The sequence below is a fragment of the Pyxicephalus adspersus genome, chromosome 10, assembly GCF_032062135.1.
Source record: "Pyxicephalus adspersus chromosome 10, UCB_Pads_2.0, whole genome shotgun sequence".
Classification (NCBI taxonomy): domain Eukaryota; kingdom Metazoa; phylum Chordata; class Amphibia; order Anura; family Pyxicephalidae; genus Pyxicephalus; species Pyxicephalus adspersus.
The window spans coordinates 23,970,958-23,981,367 of NC_092867.1; the positions used below are offsets into that span (position 1 = coordinate 23,970,958).

The following is a 10,410-nucleotide window of genomic DNA, read 5'->3' on the forward strand; positions in this document are numbered from 1 at the left end:
TATGGAATGGATCTCTATCAAAAACATCCTTAAAATCTATTGTTGAAGCATAGCCCTTTGTTAACAAAGTTTCCTTCTAGCTTTGCCATATTGCCATGCCATATTATAATGATAAATCATTTCACTGTAAAAGTTTAACATAAGTGAAAATGACCAATTTGTATAGAAAGTTGTGGTGGTTGTTTTTGTCAGTAATGAAATTAATTGGATTTAGATGTGTATGGCCAACTTAAAACCATGGAACTGAAAGCTGAAACTGGAAAGGAGAAGCAGTGCCACATGGCAAGTTTCCATTTTATTCTGGTAGAATTTAACTAGTGACTTTTATTGGTTGCTCTGGACATCAGCTCCACTTTTGCTCATATGCTTTGCTCCAGTTAGCACCCATAAGTCTTTTGCCAGTGTAAGGCTCGCTTGTTTTAACTACACTCTGCTCTCTTCACAATTATGGACTTCAGTATTTAACAATATTCTCTGTATTACAGTGTGGTTGTATCAGAATTCAAAACATGTACGCACAAGATATTCCTGGACGTTTATTTGATTTATGATAAAATTAGATTTTAGACAGTATTATCAAATGATCTACAAGTTTTATGTTTTTACTGTTAAGAAACTGAAGCCAAAATCATAATAAGAATGAGGTAAGCTTTATCTGTAGGGATTGCGATGTATCAATGTTCTCAGGAGCTGAGGGTGTAAAGCTCTGATTTAGCTGGCCTGCTGCAACAAGTCTGCCGTACAATAGGATCGGTTGGCTGCTCCATGCGCTGCCTTTTTCTGCCACCTAGTGAATAAAGCCATGGACTGCTGGCGGCGTTGTTACAAAGTTTGCACAATTTTCACAAATACTGCGTGGTAGAAAAAATGAACTTTAATTTGTGTTTATAGGAGTTTATAAATAACTATTCAGCAGCTTCTGATACAAACTGCAATAATGAGAAAATTCATAAACTGTGCTTTAAAAAAACTTTCTTTTTTAATAAATGTACACACATTTTTATTTTTGATATTTAAGAGCTGAGGTAAGGATTTTTATTCTTTTTTTGTCCCTGTCCCCAAAACAGAAAGAGGGATTCCAACATTTTAGCAATGTCATGAATGCAAGAGATAAGGGAAAAACATTTAATGAGGACACATTTTATAGCAGCATTGCCTTAACTTTTAGGAGATTTCCTCCCACTTTCTCTTACCTCTCTAAAGCAAAAAGTGAAACCCTAGAAGCAGATAAGGGTTTTAGCCTTTACCTGCACTTTATTTATCTAAAATAAATAAAAGCGTTGGCTATGCATACATTAGTAGTAGTATGGATGGGTTTCTACTTTTTTTTTTTAAACATTTTTATTTTTGTGCAGTTATGGGTTTTGTACATGTATGTAATACAATTTTATAGCTTACAATTATCCTATTTAATCCAATGGGTTTTTCACTAATAAATAATTGGCAAAACACTCTGAATGATTTACAAGCACCTATAATGCTTGTATATGCTCACGTGGCCAAGACCAGATTGATACTTCCTGCTCCCTTAAGCAAATTTTCTTGTGCTGTCCCCATCCTTAGGCTACGTACACACGTTCAATGGTTCTCGTCCGATAATTGGCTCAGGGCCGGTATTGGACAAGAATCTGGCGTGTGTACAGCACCCGTTGTCCATCGTGCAAAGGACTGCCCTGGCGGATCCACGGACGATGGACGACGAACGATCTTAATGGAAGCAAAGGGGGAGAGTGCGCAGCAGAGTGCCAATCTGTCGTTCTCCCCTTCCTCGCTCCATAGAGCAAAACAGTCCTGTATGTACAGCACTACTCATTCATGCACCGTGCAGTCCTTAGTTGCCGGAAAGGATCATGAAAGATCCTTTCCAACGACAATTATTGCACTTGTGTATGCAGCCTTAATTACAGGATTGGCTAGTCTTTGTTTCACAATTACAAAATCAGATAACAAAATCAGACACAAGACAAGCTGAGGCTGGGGGTGTATAAGGTGAAGGACGAACTTCTGACATTTGTCACCTGGGCAGCATGTGTGGAAAAAATTCATCTACAGAGAGGAATAAAAACCTGCTGCACACATTGCGTTCACATGGCCCGTCATGGTGGCATGCTGAAATGCAGCTGCATTTCTTAACACTATAATTGTTTACAATGAATGACAATAGACATATATACAGCATATTAATCTATTACAGTGCCTAATATTAAAACATGAGTTTTCATGCCTCTCGATACAAGTGCATCCAATCTAAAGACCCCGTGTTAGTTTCAAATGGCCAGATGTGCGCTTTATGCACCGGAAACCTTTACAAGAGCTCACAAGGTTAAATGGTTATTCAGGGCTGCAAATGCACTCATAGAAAGTTTCACACTCTTTAAGAACTACAGTTCATCTGCCAAACTTAAAACGCATGAAAAGAAAAATGATGGATTTAAAGAGCCTGGGTGCTGTCACCTCGTAGTTCATTAATAATCATTCCCTGACAAATGTGATCTGAAGAATACTAATATAAGACAGACTAGCATCAGACTTGTTATTGTACTAAAAAAGGAACCAAAGAGCACATATAAACAAGCCTGTTTTCTCTTCTTGGAAACACATGACAGGACGGGGAAGTTAAAACATATGTTTTCACATTTGTAGCTGGTATACGTCAGAGAGGTTATGGTATAAACATGCAAGGCCTCCCCTCTGTGACGTGGACAGCGGTATGCTGGGAGTGCAGGAACAGGGGTCTGTGTTATCCCCAATATGCAATAGTACATCTGCCAGATGTTCCAGCAGTCATGACATGGAAATGCAAAGTTCATCCACTACCACTGTTTATATACTAGCAGCATACACTGGTTCACACAGGGGGTTCTCCCTCAAGGAAACTCCTCATACAATAAGAGCAAATAGTTTTCCTGAAGAAACTGGATTACATCCAGCTTGCGCTACATTTATGGAGTGAACATAAACAAAAGCTGCTTGCACGTGAACATTCAAAGCTACACTTTGTTCATGCTCACATACAAACCAAAGCTTGATTCTTAGTTTTATAGGATATATAGAGTCTTTACATGAATTTCAGCCAAATCGTATAGTTTCAGGTTCTAAGATACAACACAGTAAAATTCTAGCAAGACCAATAATATAACTCCATACATTTGGGCCAATCCTGAAATATTTATGGGGCCCCCATCTCTCTATCACCCATCCTTATTTTATTGGGGTGCACAGCTTGTGAAGCAGGTTTTTTGGCACCAATGAGTTGATCTGCTGTAATAGACATCAACGCTTTAGTTGCATGACTTTTTCATCATAATGGTCTGCTTTTATCGCTATGATGGTATTTATAGCTGTAAATATAAAGTTTTTATCACCACGATAGCAGAAATTTTATCTGAGATTTAAAGCAGAGTTATAGCCCTGCTTTGAAAAGTTTCTAAGGAGTTAAGTTTTTTGTTTTTTTGTTTTTGGAAAAAGTGACATTCAAAGACTTTTGCATCCTAAAACATTCACATACTACAATAAATGTTCTTTAAAATTGTACACTGCATAGAGCCAGGGATAATGTAACATCAGCATACATATGAAGGCATTACACTATCAGTAGTTGACCAATGGCCAAGCATCAGAGGTTTGCAGTTAGATGAAGTGGTAACTGGAGGCTGGGCAAGTTGAAGGAGAGATGAGAGGTCGGTGCGCCATAATCTATAAGTTTCATGTACATTCTTGCACATAAGTTTACCTGAACACAGCCAAATTTATTTAAATTTTAAGGTTAGTTTCAGGCTTGTGATAAATTGCAAACTGTTAAGCTAAGTTTAAACTGTTTACATTTCGCCATCCCAGGTATCTTCTTTCTTCCTTCTCTTCTGATCAATACCTGGCAGGTTGCCGTACATAGCTTTCTGAAAACAACACATCACCTTGCCTTAGCACTAATTTCAAGAGCCCTGTTGCTGTGGGCTGCCCCTAGGAAAAGTTTTGGCAAAAGTCAAAATGCCTTGAGGTCTAGGGTAGATGTCAGTCTGGAGGAGTGGGCATTCCTAGGAAGGCTGCATTTGCATGAAGATCACCCTAAGCAATGCCCACATGTGATGCTGCGCCCCTCTGAAAAGAATGAAGAAAAGTGATAGCCAAAAGGGAGTAAGATTGGAAGGAAAAGGCTTGATGATCCTGTTTGTAAGCCAGGAAATTTGAATATTCAAATCAGGTCACCTTATTCCGTTGCCCCATGGTCAAGTATACAAACATGTTCATTGTATGAGCTTTTGATGGTAAACAAGGCAGCATAGGCACTGCAAGTGGTCTGCAGCTTTGCAGTCCCATAAGTGCGCTGCAATGCGATTTTAGCAATTTGTGCAATAGTAGCTCTTATGTGAGTTTAAAACAAAGTAATTTAACCAACCACCCCCAAACATACATCAAAGAACCTTGGCAACCCATGACCCTAATGCTGGTTCAAGGCGTGTCTGTCCTTGCCCTTAACCCCACAACTGGATCCCTGTGCCACCATGTAAGATTAGAGGACTTTCCTGCTAATAATACTTTACCCCTCACCCCCACGAGTACAGCCCACCTGCTAAATACTTACCTTTGTCTCAGTTCCACAATCTTTTATATGCAGTGCCACTCACCATGGCACTATCTTTGCAAAGAAAACATCCCAGCCAGGTCCTCTTCTTACAGTGCACACATTTCATGGCCTAATTTGTTTCTATAGATTAGGCTGCGTCCATTCAGAGTAAAGCTAATTTATAATAATGAATGCAATGAGTGCAATGTGTAGTAGTAGGAAGATGGTGGGGTGGAAAAGAAAGTACATTCAGCTGGCTGGAGGGTCTACATAAAGTACAAAGGTAGAAAAAATCTCTCTTGCTTTTAATATTTTGAGTCACAGGTTGTGAAATGAATGCACATGACAACCCGTGACTTTACCCTTTTTTCCCCATCTACAAGTGTTCTAGCCAGTCAGTCAACATAACAGCCAGGCAATTCCATAGAAGAGAAGCGATGGAAGCTGCCATATTTGTCTGAGAAAACAGGGGTCGGCAAACTTTCATGGCCAATAGGCCATGGGCAGGAGCACACTAGGCCGGACTCTGATTCCCACCCTAATGGCTCTGGCGGCTCCAGTAGTTCCTAACGCCCCCTGGCTGCCCCCCCCCTGGAGCCAGGGCCAGAGGGCGTTAAGCCGGAACGAACTACCGGCTAGGCCGTAGTTTGCCAATCCCACTTACAAACTATGAAAAAGTAGAGACCTGTATGTAAAACTGCAGCATAGTAGGATCAGGTCCATTCTTCTACTAAACAGGGCTGTGCTGTGAAGAACAGCTGTAAAGCTCTTGTGACTAGATGAACAAAAATATAAAACTTTGTCATGTGAAATAACTTGTATATTCATGTCTGTAATCTTTGTGTTTTGCTGTTTGCCTGGAGTTCAGCCTTAAGTCAAGGCTTGTGGCTGGGATGAGGGAATACAAAATATAGCTTTCAACTGATATGTCAGATTTGTGTGAAATGCTGAGCCATAAATAATCTATAGAAATGTCTGGAAAATGTCTGAAAACCACATATTAAAAAAAGGTTTCAGCTGGAAAAATCAACAGAGAGACGTGTTGGTCAGTTATGAATTCCTCTGGGTGTCTCTTTTACAGCGTTGTATATGTCTGTTACATCAAGCTGGGGCTATATGGTATTTTTGTGTTGTATTAGTGGGACATTTGGTTTTGAGCAAGCTGAGAAAGCTTATTTGTTCTGTGTTTGTTACATGAAACTACTGAGCTATATTTTTAGCAATGGAACACCCAGTGAATGTAGAAGTAAAGGATAACTCTGTATGTTTGGATACTAGTTCTTGGCCTATTCATAGTCTAAATGTCGCATTGAGACAAGAATTTTATAAGTTAGGATTTCAGCAGTTGACACAAATGCTGTATACACAGCTGGGTCTAGGAAAGGATCAGATTTGGACTGACAACAGGTTTGCTTGCACAATGCTGGCTTTTTTATTCAGATAGAACACTACTCTAACAAATGTTTAAACATAAAATGGCAGCCCGGGCTGCATTTGACCAGCAATGCAAATAGATCTCAATAGGATTTGTTTGGAACTAAAGAAGCAAAATGCAGATCAAACCCAGAGGTGTACAGAGGGTTTATTGAACGTTGTACCAGCCTGTAGAAAGGAGGATGGAAACATAATGCTGCTAGAGTACTTCACTGGCAAATATTACACTGTGTATGCTGATAAAGACAAATCATACTTTTATCAGCAATGCAATATTTATAGGGAAAGCCATACAAAGCAATAATTTAAAACCATCAATGCCAGTACTGCTGTTGTGCAGAAAACAACTCGAACTCAAATTTTACTGGGATATTGTGGGAAGAGTACATAGGACACATTGTAAGGATGCAAATAGTTAGGTGTGTGATAGTCAATTGTTTTACAATAGGAGTCCCTAAAAAGTAAGCCTACAACAAGCATGACATAAATCCAAAATGACATAATTTTAATTTGTATTGAACTTGCTGGCAATCGCTTAATGTCAGACCTGGATTAACACAAACAAAGCCTTCCCTATGTGTTTCTTCACATATTCCAATAATAAGAATGATACTGTACAAATGTTAATTATCTTCTATTACTTTATTCTATGATTTATGGGCTGTACATTACTTCACCTTCTGTATTACTCTACCAAATAATTAGAAGCACTTTCACCTTTCCTATACCCGAACATGTAGTTAGATTAAAGCACCCAAAATATAAAACCTTGTGGTGTTTGGTGGTCTCTTAGTGGTAAAGTAAATGTAAGTTATTTGCTCAGACTTGTGTTTATAGGATAATACTGTGGTTGAGAGCAAGAAGTCAGGCAGAATAAATTGCTGAATAATCACATACTGAATAACATAGCACAAGCAGAGCAGCAAGAGAATGGAGTATGCAATTCCAAAATAATTGTCATTTTAAGGGGATTTGCCACCATCATAAACTGTAAGCGTGCGTATATTGTATGAGTGTAGGGGGTGATTTAGTCTCCAAGCTCCCTGTGGCCATTTTTGGTTGGTTTAATGTATGTTTTTAAATAGGTTATAGTAAACTCTACTTTGATATCTTTCCAGCAGTTTTATACAGGGATCATTATGTTTTACCCTCCTTGGTCAATGGACTTTGGGTAGCTGCCATCCCAACCTCTTTCCACGGAATTGTTCTTTCTCCTTACATCTATACGCAGACATGCATTGCTGTTTTCTTATGTATGTTTGTATCATGTGAATGTGCAGCTACTGTGATGTTTGCAATGAAGAAAGAAATTAGTAGAATGCATTATTAATAAAATGTGAGTGTTCAAGCAGTGATAACTGGAAGACATTTCCTATTTTTCCATTTGTATTCATTGGCAGGAAACCACCAGTATGGGGTTTGTAGCTTAGGCCACCGCTCTCTGGGCCAGTTAATCTACAAGTGAGTCTGTAGCAATGAAAAAAAATGCATAGGGCTCATATCAAAAGACATTTGTATCTCATTAAATGATTAATATGTACTTTTTTAATACTGAAACTAGCAGGACACAAATACATCAAATTTAGGTAATTGGGAAGCCTTCAAACAGAATCAAAACTTTTACATTGCAGTTAGGGTTGCTGGATTCAAAATGTTATCGATGATTCCTGTTCTACTGTAGTATAAGTAAGGCATTTTCATTTTGGCTACACAGGAAAAGGTTAAAATCACCAACCACTTTTTATTGCTGTGGTTCCACTCCATTTGCCCTGGAGACCAGTGTCTAATATTTTGGCTTTTTAGTGGGTTGGGAAAATTGGGGAAATCTTCCAGTGGGGCCATTTGTTCTAGTAACAGCTGCGTTGCAGATCATTACCAGCAGTGCGCTCTACATGTGCGTTAAAGCAATGCAAATGATGCATTGGTGTGCTTGGTTACTATTCTTAAGACCATCTTAAATGCACCTTGTCAATACAGCATGCTCACATAGAGCATAACATTTAAATAAATGAACTGCCTTGTTGTGTCTGGTAAGTGACAGTAAATCCTCTCCAATGGAATATGACCACAATTATATCAATTGCAACGTATAAGTCATTGTCACCTGGTGGTCCTGCCAGTACGAAGCTTCCTGTCCTAGGGTGACAGTGCAATTTAGCAATGGGAGGAGCAGCATTGTCACCCCGGACAGCTACCCTGGTTTTATCACAATGACAAAAGCTGTCATGGGAAAGCTAATAACATTGGAATTAGTTTAGTACACAGATAGTAGATTTTTGTCAGGAACATAACAGCTAGTTTTGTGTATTTAGGACAGTAAATACACTGCCAAGATGCAGTATACACCAATTGAAGGAATGATGGACAGGCAATAGTTTTAAGCTACACTATTATAACTCTGATCATTTCTATAAGTTGACAAACATTCTGTAGCGTTCGGGAACCAAGGAAATGTACAAGATGATCAGAATGAGTCCAGCCTAACAAAACAATAGGACAAAGGGTGGCTGCCCTTAAGATTTTTTAATATTTGTGGAATAATTTGCTATATTACTTTTGTTGCAGCAATGCTATAAAGAATAATATTAGTTTGTTTTGCCAGTGTGACCCTATGTTCAGATTTTGTTTCCCAGGTGGCTGAAGGAGAAAAATAAATGTTCTGTGTTGCACATGTGACCTTTTCTATTATTGCTGGCTGTTTGAAGGAATGCACTACTCTCACAAGCATAGTCCAGATAAGGACACGTGGAATATTTAGGCACAAGTTCATTTGTATAAACAGCCATTGATAATAATCCCTGAAAGTCCTCCATTTTTTACATTTGTATGACAAAAGGATCCTTTTGTGTAGACATATATAGCCTATTCCTTTGCATTGCCAATGCTGTGTAATAATAATAATGCCCTTTACTGGGATAAACCAAATCACTAAAATCTCATACTTTAATGTGTTAAATCTACAGCTTTTCTTGACAAAACCTGATAATCCTACCACAAAGGCCCGTGGTATTTACACTCTTCGGTTGTCACTTGTGCTTCCAGTGGGGGCTATAGGCAGCCATGTTCTGTCTTTGGCACCATCATGAAGTCTGAATGGATTACTGGAATTTAGGCATGTAGGCCAGAAGTGGCTGCAAGAAATATTCAGAACTGAGAAGTAGCAAAGGATTAAAATGGTAAAAACAGTATTTTCTAAAAGAAAGAGAATTGTTTGATCCATAGAGCCTGATGTGATTGGGAGATCCAGCAAACCTGAAGTGGATCTGCTCCAGTACACCAGTAACATTTGCTACTAATGGCAAGGAATGGAAAAAGAATTCCATTCCAGGTTTTCCGGATCACACATAATAATCTTCTTCTTTAGTCTTGGGGAGCTTCAGTAGATCATGTCCATAGTATTTTAGCAAACTGAATACCAAAAGGTTATGAGGTTCTGCTGTTACAGAATTTAGACCTCAGCCCATCCACACACGTCATGCTGTAGTGCTGCACAGTGCACTGGTTATCCTCTAATCCAATGTAAATCTATGAGACGGTGCCTAATCTTTCTAGTTTATAGGGATTGTGAGCAAAGATGTCACCAGGAAATCCTTTATATAACAAAAACATGGCCAAAATCTAGCAAGCAGAAAAAAAGCTTTTCTGCTCTGGAGTAGGGACCAAGTATGGCCCTCAAACCACCAACGTGCTCGGTTGTGATCATGTTGTAATCTTTGTATGGTTTTTATATTGTATTTCCTTTGCAGGTGGTTTCTTTGCACACTGTTGGATTAATATGCGGCACCATCGATAATGTATCAACTTTTTTTTTTCTTTGTGGTAATACAGTGCAAGTTGTGCAGCTCCACATATAATACTTGTTGAACTGGGATTGTGAACATGCACCATTCCTAAAAAAAAGCACACATGTCATCCTTTGGGTAATGTGAGGCACCTCATTAGCAGAGTTTTGGCATTCGGTGGAATAGAAATGAATGCAAATCGGCAAAGCAGACACGTCCTGTGGATTTTGTGTGAAGCCTAAATTATAAGATGGGTTTGGTTCTATAGCAACTGTTCTATCACAGGCAAATAGCTTTTTGAGGCGGTCTGTTGTATTCTATTATCTGCAAAGCCTTCACTGATATTTTCTGTAAAGATTTTGTGATAAGAACTAAAGAACCCCCACACAGGCTGAAACAGAGACATTGACTGATCTGGCTCTCATGTGCGCAGTAATAGATAGGTTTCTTTGCAATGTGAAACATTTTGTTCTGGTTGTAATATTTTATTTTGTCCTGGGGAATTGGCCAGGAGGAGAAGCTTCTCTCATCTGCTTTCCTGTTTATAAGATGGGGATGTACAAGTTGCTCAACCTCATGGACTCCCTTCCCTCCACCTCACAGGCTTTAGGCTGTTTACCTAAACTTGTC

The 10,410-nt window shown here is 39.0% G+C and overlaps 1 protein-coding gene across 1 annotated transcript in view; it reads left to right on the top strand.

Annotated features, from left to right (window-relative positions):
• The first annotated feature begins 237 nt into the window (after window positions 1-237).
• The window catches only part of GABARAPL1 (GABA type A receptor associated protein like 1), a 304,992-nt gene continuing 294,819 nt past the window's right edge, over window positions 238-10,410 (top strand). The window contains exons 1-2 of the mRNA XM_072424891.1: window positions 238-282; window positions 1,719-1,748. Of these exons, the coding sequence (XP_072280992.1) occupies window positions 238-282; window positions 1,719-1,748 (75 nt within the window). The remainder of the gene's footprint in view (window positions 283-1,718; window positions 1,749-10,410) is intronic.